At 42.9% G+C, this 25124-nt stretch overlaps 1 protein-coding gene across 10 annotated transcripts in view; it reads left to right on the top strand.

Annotated features, from left to right (window-relative positions):
- The first annotated feature begins 1148 nt into the window (after nucleotides 1–1148).
- The window catches only part of ARMC2 (armadillo repeat containing 2), a 120006-nt gene continuing 96030 nt past the window's right edge, over nucleotides 1149–25124 (top strand). For 3 of the 10 annotated variants that reach the window (XR_015132922.1, XM_086317389.1, XM_086317394.1), the window contains exons 1-5: nucleotides 1149–1461; nucleotides 6545–6805; nucleotides 7279–7351; nucleotides 16724–16895; nucleotides 23821–24025. Coding sequence is in view for 6 of the 10 variants with exons in the window: in XM_086317389.1 (XP_086173515.1) it covers nucleotides 6588–6805; nucleotides 7279–7351; nucleotides 16724–16895; nucleotides 23821–24025 (668 nt within the window). In the remaining 4 variants the exon portion in view is untranslated. Of the gene's footprint in view, nucleotides 1750–6517; nucleotides 6806–7278; nucleotides 7352–16723; nucleotides 16896–23820; nucleotides 24026–25124 lie in introns of all 10 variants that reach the window. The other 7 variants (XR_015132923.1, XM_086317390.1, XM_086317391.1 and 4 more) reach the window with 6 other exon arrangements.

The raw sequence follows: 25124 nt of genomic DNA, 5'->3' as shown, positions 1-25124 counted from the left end.
TCCAGGGAAAACTAAAGCTCCAACCTGGGACAGCATGGAGGGGGCGACATGAGCCTTCATTCTGAGTCTCAGGGATAAGAGATATATGGGGACCTCTTGAGACCCATCTAAAGGGGCTGGAGCAAATCCTGGATTTCTAAGGAATGGAAAGGAACTGAAAGCAACCAGTAATTCATGCTGAGTAGTTGGGAAAGATTTCAGCCCAGAAGAAGGCAAATACTTTGTGTTAGGCCCTAAAATTACCCAATCAACTAATAAGTATTTATTGTTTTATTATACGTGAAATCCTGTTGAGTACTTTGAATACCACTTAGCTTCCTTTAGTTTAGGTTAATATCATTTCCCCCATCTAACACTATGCTTTACACATAGTATGTGCCCCCAAATATTTTCAATTTAATTATTCTTTACAAGATACTTAGCACCAAAGGATGTGGCATTTTCCCAGTGTTGACAACAACACTTTAGCTGAAAAATCGCCATATTCAAAAAACGTGGTGCAATCCTGAATGAAGAGTGATTATGGTCTCACTTGTATTTAACACTGTAAAGTGTTGCTGAATGGTCTAACAGGAGAAAACAGAATTTAGCCCAGAAACATAAATGGGGTTCTTTTCACCAGTCAACAGTAAGCACAAAAACTGCCGACCGGAGGCCTAGACTTGAATCTACCGCTATCACTCACTAGACCTCGGGCCTGTATTTCCTCTCCTGTGAATAGGGATGCCGGGGTGGCTTCATCAGAGTGTCAGGGACGCTCAAAAAGATAATACACAGTGAAACACTTTGTAAACTCTGAAGTGCTTCACCCATGCAAGGTCTTAATAATCGCAGGTTTAACATTCGTTGACTGCCACATGCACAGCACTTGAAATCTCTTTTCTCAGTCTTCACAACTATCACAAGACCTAGCTAGGTACTATTATTCCCTCCGTTTTACAGATGAGGAGAGACTGGGAGGGTTAAGCATCTAGTTCAAGATTACATTGAACCTCAACTTGAACCAGTAAATCCTGAATCTTACCCCTAAACACTAAGCTGCCCTTTCTGTGTACTGTAACTTAATAGAGGCGCTGATCTCACACGGGCTCAACGAACGTGGTTCCGTAAATTGCTAACTTAAAAGCAGATGCCTTCTCACCCCGGCTCTTCCACGCGGTCCCCCTCGCCCTTTCTGGCCGCACCTGACACGCTCCGTCCCTGCCTCCGGCTCTCGCCCACGCTCCTCCCACTCCTCCGCCCGCTGCGCCCACGCCTCAGCGTTTCTGCGCATGCGCTGGCGGTCTGCTCAGGCCCAGTGGCCGAGCGGCGCCGGGGGACCTGTCAGTCCGTCCTCATCCAGCCCCACCCTGCTGAGCCCCGCCTGCTCTCCTTCGCGGCTGAGGCTGCTGCCTGAGGAAAAGCTGGAGGATGAGCGGAATCTCCGCAGTTGTTAAACTTGTCTCCAGCGCTAACCACAAGGTACTTTGAGTCTGGCCGGAAGCCCCCTTCCCTGCGCCCACTCCCAACTCAGTCTCTGGTCCACTCCGCCTGTCCAGCAGCTACCTGGCTCTGCAGGGAGGCGGCCCAGCCGCCCGAGTAAGTAGTTTGTGTACGGTTACCATGGAGACTCAGGCCGGCCGGCCGGGAGGAGCAGGCTGGCAGACCGACGGGCGGGCAGGGTGAAGATGCTGCGGCGCTCTGCTCTGGCCTGGACCTGTGGAGGAGGGGGCATTGCCAGGAGTCGGGGTGCCACTGGCCGTGCGGGAGGTGAGGCTTCCCCTGCAGGTTCCCCGGGGACCCCTTCTTCTGTCGTCGCCTTTCTGTCCCTGGATCGGGGAGAGAGGTGATGAGAGTGAACTGTGCTTGCTCTCGGGGTCGGGTCGCAGATGTCTTTATTTCTATACGCTGAGGTTTAGCCAAGCGCGTAGTGCTTAGTTGAAACTCAATAGTATCTGTTGAATGAGAGAGTGATAGACAAAGGGACTTTGTTTAGGCAAACAGTGACCCAGCCAAAGTCACACAAATTGTACCTGGGCTCCTCTAGGCAACAGATAGGGTCTTAAATAAATAAGCGTATGTATATCAATATACGTTAAAATATATCATATTTTATCTTTTATCATAATGTCTTTTATCATCCATTCCTACTAGCATCACAGCAGACCTTCTGTCTCATCCTTATTTATAGTTATTTCACGTGGTAGAAAAGCAACTACCACACCTTATTTATATCTTATTTTGTAGATTTATAAAATTCTGATTGTTTTGACACAGCTTATAGGCAATAAAATTCTTAAGATTCTTTTCTCACAAAGCAGAATACCGTGGTTTAAATTTTAAAACTTTAAAATATATTTAAAAAAAATAAACAAATGGCATTTCCTTTCTTTTGCAGTTTCTTTTTTGAAATGCGACTTTTCATTCATGAGAAAATTAATTGTTGTATCCTTTTATCACATAGCTTTGGGACAGTAGTTAACATTTTTTAAGGGCCAGTCACCATGCTAACCCACTTTATGTTAATTACATCATTTAATTTTCAAAACAGCCCTATGAGGCAATTACTTTATACAGCATGCTTTTTATAGATGAGGAAACTGAGGCTTACAGATGTTAGAAACCTTGCCCAAGGTTACACAGCTGCAAATTGTTAAGAGTATTTGAACTTTAACTCCAGCATCTAAGCATTTAATCACTGCTTGTTTGGATGCTCATATTGTCACAAAAGTCATTCAAAAGCATGGTAAAGTTCTTGAGTATTTGATTTGCAGGAAAAAAAAGAATATGGACATGACAAGTCTTTCTCCTGTTGCTAACACCCTGATAGTGCAGTGTTGCATTTAGCAAGAAGGCTCTGTTTCAGATGACTGTTAACAGCAGAGGTAAAGACAGATGTTTATAATTAGGTATAAACTGATAAATGATGACTTACAACCTTTCCCCTAACCAATAAATATTTTGTTTGAAAAGGTCTCCAGTTTCAAATTTCCTTCTGCTGGTGGTGTTCATCCCCTAGAATTTCTGTGGACATCATAAACTCAAGACAGTGATGCAGGACAGAACTCAGCTGCTGCTTTCCCTTTGTAGTCCACATCTCCTATTTTCTTTTAAAAGGTCACCTTGCCCTCCCAAGGTTTGCATACCCAGTGTCATTTCTGTCCCCTTCCTGCCCTCTCAGATGCCAGATCCTGCTTCTCATGGTTCTCATGTTCTTGGTGCCACTTACTTGTTCTCATCTCTCTTCTTACCTCTGTTTCACCTTTACTCCTATATACTTCAGGCTTTTAATACCCCCATCCACTAATCATGATGTTTATCAAGTCTTACTCCATGCTGAGCAACTCAAAGTGAAAGCAAGAAAGCAAAAAGGGATTAAGTTTGATCTCCTATGGCCATATAGCATCAAGAATCAGATGCCACTTGAAATAAAGCCCCATATGTTTTCTTAATCCACTATAACAAATGCCTCCAGTTCAGAAGCCATGCAACCTTCATCTGGATGTTTTCTAGCTAGGGTCTGTATTTGGAGTCCAGTGATTACACAAATGCCAACTTTAAGCTGCGCTTCTCATGAAGAACAGGCTCCGAGCCTGGTGGGGCAACACCAGGTGTGCAGGCAGCTCTAGCCCGGTGAGGGAGGAGACCACAGGGGACCTCGTGGAGTATGCGGGAGGGACCGCTGACTGAGGCTCGGAAGGTGGGAGAGGCTTGTCCAGGAAAGCTTTCTTGAGGACCTCTAGGAGATAGCTGGGTTATATAAAAACTGCCTGATTTTGTCCTTCTAGTTTTTTCCATCCTGCCCATCCCTGCCATCATTTCATGCCACAACATCTTTTAATTTGCTTATCAGCTTTTATTTACTTTCTTGACCTGCCATTCAGGTCTCTCCCTGCTACAACTCCAGTCTTCACTTCCAGGGTTCCTTCTTATCCAGCACACACCTGGTGCATCCTTGATACTCTGCCTTGGCTCACTCGTTGACTTGGCTAGAAACTCCTTCTCTACTCCAGCCTCAGTGTCAGCCATTGTCATTTGCTCAAATTCAGACCATTTTCCAGAACCCAGCTCAAACATCATCTCCTCCAGGAAGTCTACCTGTCACCTCCCAATCAGAAATCTCTTTCTCTTTCCTAATCACATGGTAGTTTATCTTTATTTACTTTTTTTTTTTTTTTGCCCCCATCAGTTTCTACCTTGTATTAAAAGCATGTGGGCATAAGCAGGGTTGATACTCAGCTGGTTCACACCAAGAAGTCTATTCTGCTTGTGAAGACACATGCATGTTTCTGTGTTAGTGTGTAAATAGCTGCAGCCATGAGGCCTCTGAGTGTCCCACCTTCCACCACCCCATCTAGTGGGTAATAGTTTGAATATCTTCAGCTCTGGGAACATGTGTGCATGTGTGCAATTGCTTAAGACTTTATCCATCTCACAGAATTAAGTGAGATGATGTACTTGAGAGTACTTAGCACACTGCTTGGTATTAAAGTACATGTTGAACTAGACTTAGTGGTCCTTGCCTGAGAGTAAAGACAGTGTTTATTCCTGTCTGTATTCCCAGAGATCCAAATGGAGGAAACAGCTAAATGGATTTGTTCCAGTTTTCAGGAGAATTTTTGTAAAGTTAAAATTTCTGTAATCCTACTGTGTTATGGCTCAGGCATGCTTTACTGTAATAGATGTACTGATCGTTTTTTAAATTGGCAAAAACCATCTCTAATAAGAATTTGCAATTTAATAATTATAAAGAAAATACCCCCTCAAACCCACTTCTAACTCAGTTCACTTGCATTATCGAACATTTCCATGTTTGATTTGGTTATTACTATATTAATATTGATAAAATAGATTAACTGTGCAGATACTACATTATTGAAAGGGTTTCTCACAGTGTAACTGCTGAAGTGAGAGTTGCAGAGGAGAGGAAAAGGGAGAAAGTCGGGTTAGAATTGATGGTAAAAATTTACAGACAAAAAGGTTTTTAAACCCATTATGTACATCGTTTCCACTGAAATTTTATATATATATATTAGCACTGAATATTTTTTAGTAAAGAGTCTATCATATCATTTTAGAAATGTACCAGGCCTACTAGTTTTTGTTGTTCTAATGTACATAATCCTGGAGACCTTGCTTACATTCAAATGCCTATATCAAACATTTCCAGAATAGTATTGCTTATCTAGTAATTTTTTTTTTTTTTTTACTGTTTTTACTTTACCCTCTGGCCTTTCCCTGTGAAAAGAATGGCATATTGTTTGTAATTATTATATTCTTTTCTTCAAAAACTCTCAGAGTGGATAGAACTAAACAAATGTTCTTGTTGCCTGTTGTTAAGTAACACCTTAATGTACAGAATCATAATATAGTAAATCCTCTTTGGCTGTCTAAGGAGTCACCTGTTGATTCTACTTACAGAAATGGATTGTTTTCAGTTTCCTTGGATATATTTCACAAAACTTTCTTTTTTTGCAGAAGTTATTCTAAAATTGGGCAACAGAAATATATGAATAATTTTAAAGACTTCAGTCCCCCTAGAGATAAAACATTTTCAGAAGATTGGTTTTTCTTTTATTTTAAATGAATGAATACTTAATACCATGTACTAATTAGAATTAAGTTTTTAAAATCTCAACTGTTTTAAAGTGTAAAGCTGTCAAAGTTGTGTTGCCAAGTTAGCCAGGCCTCTGTGGGGCACACAAACATTAAGAAGAATGTGTAACCTCAAGGGATGGGATGGTGGGGTGGGAGGGAGGCGAGAGAAGGAGGAGATGCATGTATACTTATAGCTGATTCACACTGTTGTATGGCAGAAACTAATACAACATTGTAAAGCAATTATACCCCAATTTTTAAAAAATTTAAAAAGAGGGATGTGTATCCTCATGGCCCTTGTGCGTGACTGTACCTCTTTAACTGAGGGCGGTGTCTTGGGAAAAGATCATTTGATATTTTGTTATTTTTTCATGTAGGACATTAACTCAAACTGAAGGCAGTTTGAATCAACTCATTCAGATATATCATAGGCAAAAGTAAGGCTGAACCTTTCTACAGTTATAAAAGCTAGTATAGTTTGGAAAGAGACCCCATCTGACTAACTTTAATCTTACGCTAGCATTTTGTGTGGAGGGCAGTGGGAAAGAAAGGGAAACATCAGTTAAGCAGGACCACATACTTCAGTTAACAGAACCTTGCCTGTGGATCTCCCATCTCTTAAATGATTGGAGACCTTGAGATGGTTTTCCCTTCCTAGGGTGTCTTCTTTCACAACTTATCTTCTTTCCCTCCAGGTTAAACTTTCATGCTGTGTCTCCTCCCTGCTTGTCATTCCCTCAATTGCATGTATTTCTAAGGCATGAATGTGCACAGCAGCCTATTTTTTTTGTTTGTTTTTTTGAAAGCTCTTCTCCCATCCTGATCTTCAAAGTGTAACTGCCTGGTCGATTTTTAATTAAAAGTTGTGATTTTTTTTTCAAGTTTAATGTACACGGATGGTGTAAGCGTGTATCCTTTCTAAATGACTGGATGAAAATAGTTGGTATTTTGTGTCCGGTATATGCAGGGTGTGGTGTCTTCCTGAAGAACATTGTACTTTAAAAGGAAAGATGCTGTCTCCAAATGATAAAAAGTTAGAAAAGCTGGATCCATTTTACCTACCTTCACTGTCCAAGCAGAAGACCAGTGCAGAAATCGTGAGTGAAGCGCGAAATGCCTTACGAGCTGTTAGGACCCAAAGACCATTTACACCATGGGAAGACCAAAGAAAACTATTTGGGCCTGCATCTTCAAGAACACCAGAAAACAGACCTCCATCCTCCTTCAGGTATTTAGCTCTTCTCTTGTCTATACACTCGAATGTGTATATTCACCAGATGACATTTTCCCTTAATTCTAGGTTCGGATAGTTGCTTTCCTAAGTTTGACTTCTGCTAATTATATCTGTCCAAGATTTCTAAAGATAATTCCAGACCTTGGGTCCAAGAAGTTGGCTGTGGTTGGAAATGGTTAATAATGGTTGTTATACCAACTTTATAAAGTCATGTGAACAAAGCTTTAAAAAAATCACTATATACATTCCATTTTTGAATTATTCACTATTTTTAATCATCCTAAAAGCAAGAGAAGAGTTATTAATAAAATGTTTAAAGTACTATGATTTTAAAAAATTCTGTCTTCCTCAAGGCTTATGCGTTGAATGCTTTTACTTGTTGTGGGGTTAGAGTTAACTAGTATATACTAGAAATAAAAGAAATGATTATTCACAAACTTGTGTTTCTGTTCCATCCCCTGTGCTAGCGTCCATGCATCCAGTTTTGAGTTCTCTGATTCCAGGCCCATCTCTGGCACACGTCTCAGTCCACTGGAGTTTGTGAGTACTTTATATTACCATGGGTGTTGTGAAATAGAATTCGCCACAGTACTTGGAATCAGCATGTATATTCTAAGAGAATGATCACATAGACCTAAATGTATTAATAATTTAATATGAAATATTCTTTTATGTCTTTCCAAATATAATCGTTAGTACCTAATGAAACGCTTTTATTATCCACTGATAGTTTGATAGGGCTTCCCAGGTGGCTCAGTGGATAAAGAGTCTGCCTGCAGTTCAGAAAATGCAGGTTTGATTGCTGGTTCGGGAAGATCCCTGGAGGGAGGGCATGGCAACCCACTCCAGTATTCTTGCCTGGAGAATCCCATGGACAGAGGAGCCGGCAGGCTACAGTCCTTAGGGTCACAAAGAATCAGACACGACTGAAGCATCTGAGAATGCATACACTTATAGTTTGATAATGAAGAATTTTAGAAATATATGATAACTGACAAACAGAATGTTTCACAATATTTTTAAAGTTATGCACGTGTATTATATTCTCAATAGTTATGTACACAAATAAATTATAGATGCATGTACATAGAGTCAAAAAATAAAACACCCTCCAGCAGTCTCCTGTCCCCTTATTTTTCATTCTCCACTCCCCAGTGGCTTTCATTTTAAACTCTATTGGCTCATTTTTTCTTTTTTTTTTTTGGTATTTACATCTAGATTTTTAAATAACGCAGTGTCTTGCTGCTCTCTGACTTGTAAGCTTGAGGAATTATCTAATGACTTCCCAGTAGGAAAGAGGAAGATTTAACTCTTGTCTGCCTCCAGTGTCTCCTCACAGCACATTCACCGTTTCTGTCTCCGCTGCAGCTCACTATATAGATACAGCAAAATTTTGGTTAGAACCCTTTTTTCTGACTGTGATTGTATAAATTCTGTTTATAGCTGAGCCTTGAACTAATGATTGGTGATGATTACTTGTCCTTATCTGTACCACTTTTTGTTTTCCCTGGTGTTAATAGTTGCCTTGTTTTAATAGTATTATATTATTATTGTTTCAGTTCTAAATTCTTCAGGCCTAAACTTCCTTCATATATGCAGGCACATGAGATATTTTTTGATTCATCTCCTTGGAGAACTTTCCACAATCCCTTCCTCTAATACTTGTCCTGGCATCTTGCACACAGCTCACTCCTGTTTCCAGTACTGGCTTTCCTATTTCCTGTATCCCAAGTCCTCTTCTGTCCTGATTTACTCTTATTTTACCGGAGTACTCCCTCCCATAACTTCTTGAGAGAGGACATATGGGAGATAAATTATTTGAGACCTTGGTTGCTGCTTTTTCTCTTTGGAAGTTTGTAGGATTTTTCTTTTTGTTCCCAGTGTTCTGAAATGTCCTGTTACTGAGCCCTTCTGATGTAAAATCTAGTGGCCTTCAGCTCTGGGAAATGTTCTTGAGTTATTTTGATGTGTTTTTCCCTCCTGTCTGTTCTGTTTGCCCTTTCTGGAATTTATTATTCATGTGTAGGATCCCCTGGACTTGCACTTCAGTTTTTTTATTTTTCTCTTTTCTTTTTCCCATCATTTTTTGAATGAGACTTTGTCTTCTAATCCTTTTGTTGGGTCCTTTTCATTTCTAGGATGGTATTTTTAATTTCCAAAAGCTTTTCCTCCTCTAAATTATCTTTTTCTTAGTAATGGTATTCTGTTCTTATTTCACGGTCATAGCATCTTACTGTTGTTCAGTCGCTCAGTCATGTCTGATTGTTTGCGACCCCATGGACTGCAGCACCCCAGGCTTCCCTGTCCTTCACTATTTCTGGGAGTTTGCTCAAACTCATGTCTGTTGAGTTGGTGATGCCATCCAACCATCTCATCCTCATCCCCTTCTCCTCCTGCCTTCAGTCTTCCCCAGTATCAGGGTCTTTTCCAGTTAGTCAGCTCTTTGCATCAGGTGGTCAAAGTATTGGAGCTTCAACATCAGTCCTACCAATGAATATTCAGGGTTGATTCCTTTAGGATTGACTGCAGTCCTTGCAGTCCAGGGGACTCTCAAGAAAAGTAGCATCTTTTCTTAGTATATTAATGGTAGTTTTGGTTTTTTAAGTGTTCTTTTAAAACTTCTGTTGCTTTTGTGTGTATATATGTGTCTTCAACAACTGGAATTTATTTTCTCACGGGTTTGGAGATGAGAAGTCCAAGATCAAGGTGGCAACGCTGGTGCTTTCTTGCAGCTTTTCTCCTTGGCTTATGGACGGCCGTCTTCTCCCTGTGTCTTTACATGGTCCGTCCTCTATGTCTCTGTTGCAGTTTTATGTTTGTCTTTGTCTCTCTTTTTTCTTATCAGAGATTCTCCTCTGATAGCTCATGCTGCTTATTTGGCTGTTCTTATTTGAGAGTAGAAGCATGTGGAACGGGTTGGTCAATCCCTAGCTGATACCTACCCAAACCTACATTTAGCGGAGTTTGACTGGGCTGTGTTGTTTATAAAACCCTCAACAGCATATCTGTTTAGGGCTTTCCTTGTGAGCTAGTCAGTTCTCTATAAAGTTTTTCCTGGAGGATAAAGCCTGAGTGCTAACTATTGGGCTGTACTTTCCCAGCTTTAATACCAAAGAAAGAGCCCAGAGTCAACAACAAAGACATCAGTTATAGGGGGCAGTTTCCCTGGCTCATTGCATGCACGCTAAGTTGCTTCAGTCGTCTCTGACTGTTTGTGACCCCACGGACTGTAACCCACCAGTCTCCTCTGTCCATGGGATTCTCCAGGCAAGAATACTGAAGTGGATTGCCATGCCCTCCTCCAAGGGATCCTCCCAATCAAGGGATCAAACCCACATCTCTTATCTCTCCTGCACTGGCAGGCAGGTTCTTTACCACCAGAGCCATCTGGGAAAGCCCAGGCTTGTTAGTTACCAGGGAAACCAGCAGAGGGGCTGCCCCTCACTGCCAGTTTGATTAACTATCAGGTGGAGATATTCTGATCTAAAGAGTAGAAAGGTTACCAGCTTGGAGGGAGCAAGTCGGAAGGTCTGTCATGTAAGTAGAGTGCAGGTAAAATAGATGCTATTCTGGCAGGGGACGTAGAGAACAGTCATGTTGAGTGGCCTGACCATAGACCAACTCCCAGGAGCCGAGAGGAAGAAGGTACAAATGCCTAGCATTCACCGCATAAACATCCAGTTAATATCTATGTTTACATTAAGTACCCTGACCCTCAACAGTGCCTGGTTAGCCAGAGACACTGTTTTACCCTCTCTGGAGAACAGACCTCCCGTCTGTTCCTGGGTTCAGTAGCCTGATTGCCTGCAGCTGGGAGGGAAGGAGTTACCCAGACTTTCAACCAATTCTCCTTATTTCAGACACATTTTTTTCAGGCAGATATTTCAGATATTTCAGTACCTGGTGATACCAGTTCCTTAGACTTTCATAGAATTAGTGTGTCAGTCAAGCAGCTTCTCAATTTTTATTACTGTTTATGTGTGTGCATGCTTGTGAATATGTTTGTGTGTATGTATGTTTTTTGTGAACTATTTTAAGGGAAGTTGTAGTCCTTATAAGACTTCATCCACAAAAATTTAAGTGTGCATCTCATATGAATAGGGACAGCCTCCCACACAACTGCAATGCTATCATCAAAGCTCAGAAAGTTAACATTACTCAGTAGTGTTATTTAATGTACAGTCCATATCCAAATGACCCCAGTTGTTTCAAAATGCATCTTTTATTCCCAAATACTCATCAAAATGCCTCTGTGAGGAAGACTGTACTTGTTCTTATATTGCAGATGACCAAAAATAAGATACCAAATTAGCAAGCATGAACCAATGTGCAATAAGTACTTTCTCAACCATTGTTGACACGTCTTCTTGTACCTACAACCTTGGAAACCACTTGTTTTTGAACCAGCTACAGCAAGAGGGCCCCCTGAGTGGTCAGTCTGCCTTGTTGCTAAGTGGCTGTCCATTCTACCGTTCTGCCATTTGACTCCCATGGTTTGTTTTTAATATTGCTGTAATTTTGGGGGACTCGCTCAATTTGGGCCTACTCTTTCCTACAAATCTCAGTTTCTAGAGTTCACTTGGTCCCTGTTAAGCAGAGATAATGTTGGCATTGCCCCTGTTTGAGGTCACTGCAATTAAATTCCTTTACTGTAGGATGGTTGGGTGCTATGTGCAAAGTCAAAGCAGGCGAGGAGTAACTCTGTTAGTTTGAATTTTTTCTTGTGGTTATGCTGAATTATGTAAGGGTCTTGGGCATATTTCCTTTCAAACAATAAACTTTGGAGCTCCTAGTCAAAAAAAACTCTGAAAGCGACCTCATAATTACCTCCCCTTCCACTTTCTTTCCTCCTTTCCGAATCACCTTTGAAAGAATTCTTTGGTGCTGCAACCACTAAATTAACAAGCAGGAAGGAGATCTGGAGCAATGGGAGCCCAGGGAAAGGGAAGGGAGTAGTGACCCCTGGAGGCTGGGGGTGGGGTGGTGCTTACTCAAGTCCCTTAAGGATGCAGTTGCTGAATTTGTAAAGACCTCAGCAATTGAATTTCAGCCCTTTTTTGATCTGAGATATGTTCTCGGGCTGGTTTGCCTTTTAATAATTCCTCAACCAGCAGTCCAGCAGGGAAGAAGGACCTGGGAAGAGCAGCCCATTCCAGTTCCTGCATTTAACAAATCCTCTCAGCTCTTCACACTTGCACCTTGATCCTTCTGTTTCTCCCCTCCTGTCTGTCCTGTGCCCACGGCCCCTCCCCGGGGGCCCCCACCATAGCCTTCAGCAGGAGTGGGCTGTCTACACTCAGGGCACACTGGGCTTGGCTCACTCACCAGGGTTCCCATCGGCACCTGTAATCCTATACGTCAAGGGAAAGAAAGTGAAGTCACTCAGTTGTGTCCGATTCTTTGTGACCCCATGGACTGTAACCTATCAAGCTCCTCCATCCATGAGATTTTCCAGGCAAGAGAACTGGAGTGCGTTGCCATTTCCTTCTCCAGGGGATCTGCCCAACCCAGGGATCGAACCCAGGTCTCCCGCATTGTAGGCAGACACTTTTACCGTCTGAGCCACCGGGGAAGTCAAGTAAAGGGAAAGCACTGCAGTTTGCAGTATGCCACGAGCATTTATATACACCCACTATGTAGGTGAGCTGCAAACAACTTTCTCTTAGTATTTCTCCCCTTTCTCACAGCAGTTCTGAGATGTGGGGCTGTTGTGTGGTGGTAGTTACTTCATCACTATTGTCAAAACAGAATTCTCCTTATGTTTATGAAACTTATAAAACCTAGTTATTTAAGTTCCAAGTTGGGCTCCCCTGGTGACTCAGTGGTAAAGAACCCACCTGCCAATACAGGAGAAGCGGGTTAGATCCCTGGATCAGGAAGATCCCCTCGAGAAGGAAATGCCAAGCCACACCAGTATTCTTGCCTGGGAAATCCCATGGACAGAGGAATCTGGTGGGCTACAGTCATAGGGTTGCAAAGAGTCAGACATGACTTAGCAACTGAGCATACACATTTTTATTAAACTTTTTGTTGACCTGTAGAAAAGACACACATCATAAGAGTGCAGCTTCATAAATTTATGCAAACTCAACATACTAGGTAACCAGCACTGAAAAGGAAATAACATGTAGTTTCCAGCATCCCAAAACCCACCTTCCCAGGGTAACCACTGTCCTGACTTCTCACAGCATAGATTAGTTTCAGCCAGTTTTTATATCTTATGCTGTGCTTAGTCACTCAGTCATATCTGACTCTTTGCAGCCCCATGGACTGTAGCCTGCCAGGCTCCTCTGACCATGGGGATTCTCCAGGCAAGAATACTGGAGTGGGTTGCGATGCCCTCCTCTAGGGGATCTTCCCAACCCAGGAATGGAACCTAGGTCTCCCACATTGCAGGCAGATTCTTTACTGTCTGAGCCACCAGGGGAGCATTCATATCTTTTATAGTATTTAACAAGTAGAACAAAACTGAATATATATTTTAAAGAGAAAGTGACTTAGGAGCCCATATGTCCCTATGGGCTGGGGGAGATCCAGGGTAAGAAAGTGCAGAATGAGAATGTCAAATAGTGTTTTTTCTTTCACTATTTCTGAAACAAATGGTGATATTACTGCAGTGAGTCGCATGCTGAGAGTGACAGAGGAGCCCAGAGGACCTGTGGAGAAAATCATAGTAATAGAAATGCACCTACAATTGCCACGTCCAAAGGCTGTGTCCTTGGGGGAATTTTTAATATGTGCTCACTTTGGGACTTCCAAGAAGGGTTGGGGTGGGTGGGGTGTGCGCGTGTGGGTGCCATGGCTGTACAAATGAAATCATGGTGACTTTCTGAGGTTGGAGGTCTTGGACCCCCTTTTCTAGTCTTCATGAAGAGTGGGACTTCACCTTCCCAGCTGGTAATCTGGAGGAGCTAGGTCAGAACTTGGTTAAGGCTCCCTTGCCCCCATGCTTGGATGAGAGTCAAGGACAGCCAGATGCCTTAAATGTCCTAGACATTTTTGTCTTCTTTGATTGTGGTGTTGTATGACAGTAGTCTTTCGGTCTTCAGGGACTCTAGCAATTTTCTCACCCAGGACAGATCTTAAACTCTGACTTTCCCAGTATTTGGGTTGTACCCCCATCACTGGCTAGTATCTTGGCACAGACCTTGAGGCAAGTGGAGTTTTTAAGTGAAGATTTAAACCCACTTGCAGCATTCTCTGTACTCTAAAATAAGGTGAATTTTACAAGAAAAAAATTTACTGTTGTGCTTCAAAACAGCCATTTTGCTCCACAAGGTGAAAGAACATTTTGTAGAACCTGGTGTGATAGAAACTGGTGGCTTGTTTCATTTTCCCTTGGAGAATTAAAAATGCTTCACACGTATCACTTTGTATTTTAAATAGTCCAGAGAGATATATGTTTAAATGGGATGAATAATTTAGTAAAGGTCAGTAGTAAAATGGAACTAATTTTTATATACAAACAACGACTAATTTTTCACTAGGAAAATGATACCTTTTATCAAGGAGCAGTTAAAGGGATTTATCTTGCCATCCAGATACAATTAGATTGTTCTGTTTGGGTAGAAATTCGCATTGCAAAACCATATTTTCTGTTTTATAAGATATTTTATTTAGTACCCCCAAACATTTCTAATAGTTAAAGAATCTGTAAAATCAGCCATTTACTTTATCTGCATTACTGTTTTATAGACTTCTCAATCTTTGTTTCAGATTCAAGGCACCTACAGAGCACAGACATTTTGAGATAAGAAAACCTTGAATCGACATTCAGTGTTGAGATTATCCTTATGTATTTCATCTTTCATAATTACATGTAAAGCACTTATTTTCCTGTATCATACTCTTAGCTTTGTTGTTACTATTAGTTTCATGACTTAAGTCACATTCTTATGAATATTTTGCAGTAAATTAAGGAGACTGAAAAGTGAAGGGACTGTTAAATATAACATAATTTATACAGACAGGTGAGTGTTGTCTCCTTCAAAATAGACCCTCTGGATTCAGTATCTGTTTTCCAGCAAGGTTGCATCAGGGTCTATGGCCTTAGCTTTTGAGACTTAAAAGTAACTTGGAACTAAATTTGGTACATACATGAAGGGTGAGCAGCTTACATAGGGAGGGAGCTAGCATTTCTCAAGCCTCCGTAACAGGACTTGTCTATACTTGAGTGTCCCTGCAAAAAGGGGGCTACTCACTCCATGTGATAGATGGGCAAGCTCATAGAAGTATATGGCCTGCCCAAGTTCACATAACTAGTAAGTGGGTTTGATCCCAGTCAGTGACTCATCCTGCCTATTATGCTGATTATTTTTTTTTTTTCTGACTATGTTTAGAAGAATGTATCTCTATAGTCATAAAACTGATTTTTTTAAGGGGGGCTCTGGTTTATGAACCGATTATGGTTGCAAATGAACAGAAGGATGTAAAAATTTTTTTGAAAAATGTCTTATTATTGAAATAAGCAACTTCTTAAGAGAACTCTGATAAAGATGTCTATCCTATTAATGTATATGAGAAAACCAGCATTTGAAATGATGTGTCATATGATAAATGAGCTCACCCATTTTCCAAATTATCTGACTTGAACTTCACACTGGATTTTTAAAAAGAATTTGTTGATTAATCTATTGGATTGAGAATCACTTTATTTATTATATAAGTGATTTCAGGAACTTTAACTTGATTATTTTTGACTAGAGAGCTGGAAGCATTTGCTGCCATAAGATTACTCTTTCATAGACAGAGAATCCAGATAGAGTGGGGGGAAGGAGGGACCACCAGGCAACACTAAAAGTGGGAGTCCAGGCCTCTGTGAGGTTGTGGCCCCAGGTTGGGTCAGAGGTCACTGCCATCTGGAGGTTAGACCTGAAGGTGCTCTGGGTGGTTGCAGGTATGTTTAAGTCTTTAGGGAATTGGAATTTTGCCACTAATGTCCCTTTTCTAATGGTTGTTGTTGTGTTCGACTCTTTGTGACCCCATGGACTGCAGCATGCCAGGCTTCCCTGTCCTTCACTATCTCTTGGAGTTTGCTCAATCTCATGTCCATTGAGTCGGTGATACCATCCAACCATCTCATCCTCTGTCGCCCCCTTCTCCTCCTGCCCTCAGGCTTTCCCAGCATCAGAGTCTTTTCCAGTGAGTTGGGTCTTTGCATCAGGTGATCCGAGTATTGGAGCTTCAGCATTAGTCCTTCCAGTGAATACTCAGGGTTGATTTCCTTTAGGATTGACTAGTTTGGTCTCCTTGCTGTCCAAGGGACTTATCTTCTCCAGCACCACAATTCGAAAGCATCAGTTCTTTGGTTTTCAACCTTCTTTATGGTCCAACTTTCACATCCGTACATGACTACTGGAAAAACCATAGCTTTTACTATATGGATGTTTAGAATTTTTAAGATGGAGAAACTAACATTTCATAAGTCCAAGACTACTGCTTGCTCTTTTGTGATTTATTAGCCTAAATTATTTTTAAAACTTTTATATTATTAAAAACTACTTTTGTGTAGTCCCAAATATATAAAGGTTGTATTTATATTTCACATAGTTCTTGGTTGCCCAGTACATGTTTTCTGAACTGAATCAGATCGAACACAAAGATTTACAAAGTAGGTTAAATGTACTATACCATATTTTATAGTCTCTTAATTAGATTTGTTTGCTGGCATGGGTAAATTTTTTTTTTTTTAAATATACCAAGCAGGACAGTAGAGTATTTAATACAGTATAACTGACAAAAGCAATGAAAAAGTGTCATATACCTGATGCATTGAGATCTAGCATCAGGGGCTGGGGAGAAGCCCTGCCGGAAGCCGTGCACTCCTCTGGAAGTGTCAGGGTCAGCTCTGGGTGGTGAGTCTCATTCAAGACAGAAATTCAGGCCAGTCGTTTAAAAAAAATCTCTTTCCAGAAACCGAAAGCTCCAGCATCTCCTGACACAGTGGAAGATTTCTGCCTTTCCTTTCCTAAACCCCCAGTGGACCCCGCGAAGATTAGAAGAATAAGCAGTGCCCGGGCGCGTTTATTCAGGGCGGCCTCCCAGGGAGCTCTTCTGCCAGCCAGGACCCTTCTTCCCATTCAGCGTAAGGAAAATCTTTAAAACATAATATACTTTAAAACCTGGGGGCAAGCATGTTTCTTGAATTTACACACAGGAACTATGTGTATATGATTTTTTACGTTAACTAAGACTTAGTATCGTGCAAAAGCTGGTTAAGAAACATTTGTATATTTTTCTGGGTGTCTATGAAGAATACCTAAATATTAGTTTTTGTTTTTTTTTTTAATGTTACTTGGTAGAAAAAGAATCTTAGGATACGTGTTTTTTTAGTGAATGAGTTCACCTACACTGGAAGTAATTTCTAAATTAGAATTCCAAAAGTTGTTCATTTCATTAGGCATATTTAAGATTTATATAATGTACACTCATGAAAATACCTTTCTGATCCCATGTGAAAATTAGAAACACAACTTGAATGGGACTTTTCCTACAGCCCCAGAAATGTTGGCTGCTGCTGCTGCTAAGTCACTTCAGTCGTGTCCGACTCTGTGCAACCCCATAGACAGCAGCCCACCAGGCTCCCCCGTCCCTGGGATTCTCCAGGCAAGAACACTGGAGTGGGTTGCCATTTCCTTCTCCAGTGCATGCAAGTGAAAAGTGAAAGTGAAGTTGCTCAGTCGTGTCTGACACTTTGCGACCCCATGGACTGCAGCCTACCAGGCTCCTCCATCCATGGGGTTTTCCAGGCAAGAGTACTGGAGTGGGTTGCCATTGCCTTCTCCAAGAAATGTTGGCAGGTGTCTTAAACCTGTAAACAGAGAAGATAAAAACCTCAGATTCTAAGGAGTGTCCCGGCAATTGGAATCACCCCTTGTCCAGAGCATACTAAGAGTTTTACAGACTGTAGCAAATACTCCATTAGTGGGGTGACAGTCAATTTAGTGGATCACACCAGCATTTAAAATATAAAGTAGGATAAAATAGAATGGAAAATATCAGAACACATTGCAGACCGTGAACGTTAGTATGTCTTTAAGGATTTCACTTCAGCCTCATATGTGTGTTCAGTATCATATTATAAATTTACTATACATCATGCTTACACCATATTATACATTTCTCATTACTAAAATTACACCATATTATACATTTCCTGAAAGTTGAAAATCCAGTTTAGCTGGGGCTGACAGAACCAGCCATCCTTCTGTCGACAAGAATTGATGAAGAAAGAGCAGGTTTACACTCACAGAGAGGAGACACTGCACATGATCCCAGAAGTTACGGTAGAAGCCACTCCCTAAGCATCCTACTTGTGTCACATATAAGCCTTTTCTCTTAACTAGTCACCAGCATAAATGTAGATCTCATGGAGGACTCTAGATGCATGACTGTTTATGTGAGTAGCCCTCAGCCCCATTAGCCTGGTGTGTGATCTGCAGTTCCCGGGCCTCCCCAGCACACTGCACTCACTTTCCTGTCTGGTCCCTATGGTCCCTGACACAGCTGAAGAGAGAGAATCAGGGGGAAAGGAAGGGGCAGGCAGCACAGGGTGTGCGGGCCACGCTCGATGCTGTAAGAAGTGTGTAATTAGGCATTCTGCGTTACCTCGCTGTCCCCATTTGTTTCTCTTCTAATAGGCAACTGGCTATTTATTGAGCACCTACTAGCTGCCAGGTACCAGTTTAGGCCAACAGAGTCTTGCCCTCAAAGGGGAGATAGACAGTAAACAGGAAAACCCAGAGATAAGATAATTAGGCTCCGATGAGTGCTAGGAAGAAGATAAGCTGGATCGTGGGACGGGAGTGACTGTGGCAGAAGGAATTGTGTCAACTCTGGAAGGTGTCCCTGAAGAGGTGGTATCTGAGTTGAAATGTGAATAATGGTAAGAAGACAGCCAGGTAGAAATCTGTGAGCACAGTGCCCAGGCTGAAGGGGCAGTGAGGCTCGAGGGGGGTACAAGTTCGGCTGGTGGACCCTGAGGCCTGTGTGGCCAGAAGGGGGAGGGAACTGAGGTCCCAGAGCCATTTGGGGCCAGGCCAGTGGGAGGATGTGGCCAGGGCTTTATCCTTGCTGCAGTGAGAGGCCAAGACAGGATTTAAGCAAGGGAGAGACATCATCGGGCTTCTGTTTCTCAATAGACGCTGCACTTTTAGAGTCACCGAGGAACTTTTCAGATGTTGCTCCACCAAGGCCCCCAGCAGACCAGTTACATCAGAAAGGGTTGGTACCTATGGGAGCCAAGTTGAGAGGGGATGGGCTCCGGCAGCCACACGGTGCGGAGTGAGGTCAGACTCAGATAGGAAGGGCGCCGCTTCTCGTAAACAGGAGGGCAGAGCTGTTGTTTATGCAATGTTTTTGCTTCTGAGCCCAAACGCCACACACATTTAACTCTTGGTGGCTCCCACTTGAAACCCGGGCTGCTTGCTGAGCTGTTCCCACGTCGTGTGGAGGTACCAGGAGAGGTGGACATTTCCCCACCGGCTGAAGCGTGTCTCTGTCTGGGTTCTTCCATCCACCCTGTGGGCAGTTGCCCCCTTCACCATTCCCACCAACCCTGGCAGTCTGCGTCAGCGCCCAGGAAACAACGGCAGTAAAAAGTCATTGTCTTTTTGAAAGCGCACATCACCCAATTTAAAAAAGTGTTCTAATGCTCCAGGCTTGGACTACCTGTCCTTTGTACAGGAGCTCCCCGGGCTTGTCTCAGAATCCCTATTGTTTAAGAAAAGGTATCTTTTGTTGAGAAACAGGCTGTAAAGGCTGCTGTGCAGACGGGGCCAGAGGGTGTGTCCCTTCCCCTGGTATGAAGTCTTTAGTAGCTGACAACTCCCCCAGCAGAGTTGGGGGGGCGTGGTGGCAGGTTTGGAATTCCTGATAGAGGAAAATGAGAGAAGAGATGTGTATAGTCACGTTCATGGGGCCAGCAGTGTAATCTCTTCTGTTCAGATAGAGGTTTTGGCTGAAGGTGACCGTGTCACTCTGGTTATTCCAGCTAGATGGAGACCTCCGAGCAGGTTCCACTTTCTCACAGCCCTTGTATCTTAGCCATCCCAGACAGGCATCCTGCATGGGCTTCCTGAATGTCCCCGGACTCTGTGTTCTCCATCCCACTGATGCCACGCCACGTTTATCTCACCCTATCCCTGGTCATCTAGCACTCCTGTCTTGCTCCACCTTCAGCTTGCTAGGGGGTTGCGTGTGGGTCAGCGTTGGAACCCTCGGCCCTTGGAGGTGTCAGAGCCTGATCACACTGAGCGCCCACCCAGACATGGCTGTGAGCAGCAGCCTTGTCCTTCTATCCTGGTGGACTGTGAAAAATGATGACTTTCTCTCAGTGTGCCATAAGGAACAAGAGGTCAGGAAGCAAATAAAAATCAGATTGCTTATCTTCTTGCTGAAAACCCTTCAGAGAGCCCTTGCTGTGTCTAAAGGAGTGGTTGCCAAACTAAGTTCCAGGGAACACTTTTGGCAAAAATGCAACTTTTCCTTGGAGTAAAGGTCCCGTGCTCTGTTGCCATGCATGTGAGCAATTACAGGATGGGGAAGGCCATCTGGTGAAGTCCCCTGTTTAGTTTTACTTTAGCCCAGCATTTCCCAGACCTACCTGGCTATGGACTATGTCTTTGGAAAACACAGTTTGGGAAACAGTGACCTAACACAGAAGTTGGCAAACTTTTCTGTGAAGGGCCAGCAAGTGAATAATTTAAACCTTCCAGGCCTCAGAATCTTCTGGTCAACCTTCTCAACTCTGCCAGTGCAGTGGGAAAGCAACCGTAGACTGACCAGTGAAATTTCAAGTTTCATATAATTTTCACGTTACAAAGTACTGTTCTTTTGATTTTTTTTTTTTTTTGATCAATCATCCAGACATATAAAAGCCATTCTTAGCTTGCATGCTACATAGAGGCAGGTGGTAGGCCAGGTTTGGTGGGGCTGCAGTTGAGTGACTCGTGGTTCACGGGTGAAGTCTTCCCCCTCCAGTGTGCACAGCTCCGCCCCAGCCTCACGTTCCAGGCCCTTCTCAGTCCTCTCTTTTGCCCGCCCACCCGCTCCCCACCCCTGGTCCATGCACCAGCAGTATGGAACCCTTGCAGTTCCCCTAACCCATCCTGCTGTTTTGAGCTTCATGCAGGCTCTGCTATATAATTTGTTGGACCCAGTGAAAAATGAGAAAATGTGGAGCTCTTTGTTCAAAAATTCTTTAGAACTTCACGATGGCAACAGCAAAGCATTAAGCCAAGTGTGAGGCCCTTGTAAGCCTGGGGCCCAGCTTGACTCAGGTCCAGCTTGGACCCACGTGAAGCCAGCTCTCATCCCAGACCTTTGCTCCTTTTTCTCAGAAAAAAAAATTTTTTTTGGAGGGGGGTGCTCCTGCTAACCCTTTGGAATGCTTTTCAGGCTCCACCTTCTCTGTAATCTTTCCCTGAGCAACTCTAACCCCTCAGGACTCTCCGTGCACTCCTCCTTACCTGGCGCAGACCACACTGCTCTGCATTTCTCTCTGGACAGATCTGCCTCTCTGTTTTCCCCTACTAGACTGAGTGGAAAAGGGGGTTTCTCTGTTTGAAGCCCAGGAGCCTGAAACAGGGTGTAGTCTGCAGTAAGTGCCAAAGAAATATCCTGAAGCAGGACAGTTCCTATTTTCATGGTAAGGCTACTGATTGTTGAATCCTTTTGAAATGTATCCATGATCTACTACAAGATGAGTACAGCATGCTGCATGTATTTGCCAGAGGGACCCGAGCTTCGTCACTCAGGCTCGGTTGAAGGGTGGACCTCAGGCAGAATTAAGAGTGAGCCCCGGCTGCTCTTTGCTGTCGTGCTAACTGACCGCCCCCTCCTCGATTGTGAACACAGAGGCTGCTGCTCCTCCGTCTTCAAGTAGGGTTGCGTTTTCCCCTCTAGAGCAGAAGCTCCATAGCGGCTGGGACTTCTCACCTCACCCCTAAGCCACCAGCCCCTGAGCATCTGGCACATGGCAGCGCGTGCTTCATAAATATTTATGGAGCGAACAAGTGAAAGAAACGAATACTAAAATATAGGGACAGGCTAAAAATGCTTTGTAATCTGAAACGGAGTATGTGCTTTGTAATTCAGTCCTCAAGATGTTTAAGGATGTGTGGTGCTATGGAGAGAGCCCTGGACTTGAGTTCCATGAATAATAATGACCACGACTTCTGGGTGTTGAGTGTGCTAGCTCTATGGAAGCCACTTTACCAGGCCAGATCACTTAATTCTCCCCACGTCTCCTAGAGGTGGGGACCGCTGAGAAAGAGGAGAGAAGCTGAGGGAGCTGCCCGCATCCCACAGCCTGTACCTGACCCCAAGTCTGATAGAATGCCAAGCCTGCCCTTTCCCTGCCATATATCCTAGCTCTCCTCAAACTTGCTCTGTGACCTTGGACTGATCACCTTTTGGGTTCTCAGTTTTCTCATCTGAAAAATGAAGGCTAGACTAGCCAATCTTTAAAGTTCCTTTCTGCTGTAAAATTCAGTGCTTTGAAAGCACAGAGCTTAGTCAGAGGTGGTTTTGTTATTGTTGGGTTTTTATTGGTTTGATGGTTCAAGCACAGAAAAGGAAACCTTGAGTCATTTTGGAAAAGCTTGCAAAACTACTTCTGTATGAGAAATAGCTCATCCTCCTTGCCCCTTTGAAAAACATGTGTTATCAGGAACTAGAGTTGAGTAGCAGCATCATGGATCAGCTATTCCTAATGTCAATTTGCTGAGGAAGAAGCAGTGTTATATTTTAAATCTAGGATCTTGCCACTATAAACACAGTAGATGTTTCGGTTCAGAGACTGGACGTCCTTTTCTTTGCAACTCTTATTTCTCTTGAGAAAGCCTTCCGCCTTCCAAGTGTTCAGGTGCCCTCCTCTAACCCTGCTGGAAAATGGTCTGCTGGGCCCCTCCGAGCCAGCTCCTGCTCCTCTGACCACCTTTCTCCTCCCAACCCTGTCACACACGCCACTTACGCTGTCCCCTGAGGGCCCCAGACTCACTCCTGCCTTTGGGTGTCTGCACCACCAGTTCCCTGCGATAGAAACCCAGTCCCTCGTCATCTGACAGCTCGATGCCTCCCTTCCAGTAAGGGTTTGCCTACTATGCCCACCTGTTAAAATTTGTTCCCTGCCCCCATTCCCAATCCCAAGCCCCTCTTCCCCCTTCTCCACGTTTCTGCTTTTGTTTTTTCCCATAGCACCTACCCTCTTACATACTTCACTTACTATGGTCTGTTACTTATTGTCTGTTGTGTAAACAGGTGTACTGTAAGGATGTAAGCTCTGTGAGGGCAGGGATCTTTGCTCTGTCACTAACGCACCCCAAGTGCTTAGGACAATGCCTGACATCAAGAAAACACTTGATATTTCTGAATGAAAAAGTTCCAGCATGATCAAATCCAGGAAGAAGCATTGCTATGGGACACAGAGGTATTTATGTGGACTAGGTAGTTCATAAACCTGAATTTGAGTATTTGCCTACAGTGAAAGACAGGGAAAGCCTGGCAAACTGCAGTCCATGGGGCCACAGAGAGTCACGGAACAGCTGAACAACAACAAAACTCTAAGCTAATAGAGCTAAGATCTATTAATTTTTACCTGCTGAGTTGATGATGTCAAGCCTGAATTAGTGATGAGGCCTTGCATGTATTCAGGGAGATTTTCTTTTTTATTAATAGATTTTATTTTTTAGAGCAGTTTTAGGTTTCATTTTATAGCCAAAGTGAGTAGGAAGTACAGAGAATTCCCACACCCTCCACTTCCCACCTCCTTTCCCCTATTAGTTAACATCTTGCCTTAGTGTAATGCTTTTGTTACACTAGATGAGCCAATATTGATATATTGTTATTAAGTAAAGCTGTTCAGGGAGGTTTTGTGCATATAATTCCAGACTCAATTATAAGTAATATATAATTTTTAAATTGTATAAATTCTTGGATTAAAAAAAATATTGAAAGACGGTGAATCCTAAAATAAATGCTTTGACAAAACATTTCCTTGGTTATTACAGCAACAAGAGTGGAATCCGAAGAAACAGTTACGACAAGGGACTCTGTGGTGAAAATAAATGGGATTTACTTAACAGAATCAAAGGCCATTGGCCACTTAAAGCGTCATCCACTTCAGCTAACATATGATGGAGACTTCAGTAAAATCACGGAGCAAGAAATGTTTAAAGGGGCGACGTCCGTGCCGTTTCATCTCAGAAGTGGAGGGTCAGTATTCTTGTCACTTAATTTCCAGGTCAGAGCAACTGTGTCATCTACCAGTTTGTTCGCTCTGTTATGTAGATGATTGATTTGCATTTTTCCCTTTTATGTAAACGAATTTTAAATTTATGATGCATGAGTAGGAGAGATTTCTTCTCAGGGCTGAATGGGGTTGATTTTACGTCTCCCTCTTTACTCCTCAGGAAAACATTTATTCGTACCTGCCAAAATGCTGCTTTGATAGGGCTGTCAGACTAAAGTCTCTGCTTTATTTGGGCTGTTCCAGCCAGCCCTTGAGTGATGACTGATCATACTGTTTGTGTTATGTGGGATTCTTGCCCGGCCTGGAATTTCTCACTACCTCCCTTTAGGTTAGTTCACTCTTGTGGACTCCACCAAACTTGATTTATCTTATTTTCCAGTAGAAACTTGGATTAAAATATTTATTTTGCAAACTAGAGTTAAAACAGGAGAGTCCTGTGGATTTCGCTTATCTGTAATACCTCACTACTAATCCCTTGTGAAATGAACGATCAGGAGTTACTCTGTTTCATACCACATTCCTGGAGAAGGCTTTTTTTTTCCACCCCGGTCTGTGTTGACCCTTTCACCAGCCCCTACCTATGTAAGAACCCCTAAGTTCACACCATGTTCCTAGATATGGTTTTCTAGCATTTTCCTACCATATTAAGGATTTGTAGAGAAATGTGCACTTTGTGAATTCTTACACTGGTGTTTTCCTAAGGAAGCCTTGAATAACTGGGGAACCAGGGGGGGAAAGAGAGCAGACTGTGGTTTCCAGTCCCAGCCAGCAGTGGTGCTAAGACGGGCAGGAGGTCTTGAACTGGACAGGGTCACTCAGAGATATTTTTCTGTGATTTTCCATTGGGTCATTGTGAACAACTGCCCAGTTAGGATTTGCTTAACAAGATTAAATTCCATGGGCCATTTTAAGACCAAGTGCTTGTTGCCCTCACTTTAGATTCGGGTCTGACTTTGGCTTGTACGTATGCCGGGTGCTTAATACTGCCTCCACCCCTACTGGCTGCTTGGCAGTTGGTTAGTTTAGCTGAACTGACCTTGTCTGCTGACACAGCCTGAAGAG

The sequence above is a fragment of the Bos grunniens genome, chromosome 9, assembly GCF_055505025.1.
Source record: "Bos grunniens cultivar Pamir isolate PY7600 chromosome 9, Bosgru_T2T1.0, whole genome shotgun sequence".
Taxonomy (NCBI): Eukaryota; Metazoa; Chordata; class Mammalia; order Artiodactyla; family Bovidae; genus Bos; species Bos grunniens.
Note: the sequence above shows the minus strand (reverse complement) of the source record. Positions and strands in the feature narration are given on the sequence as shown.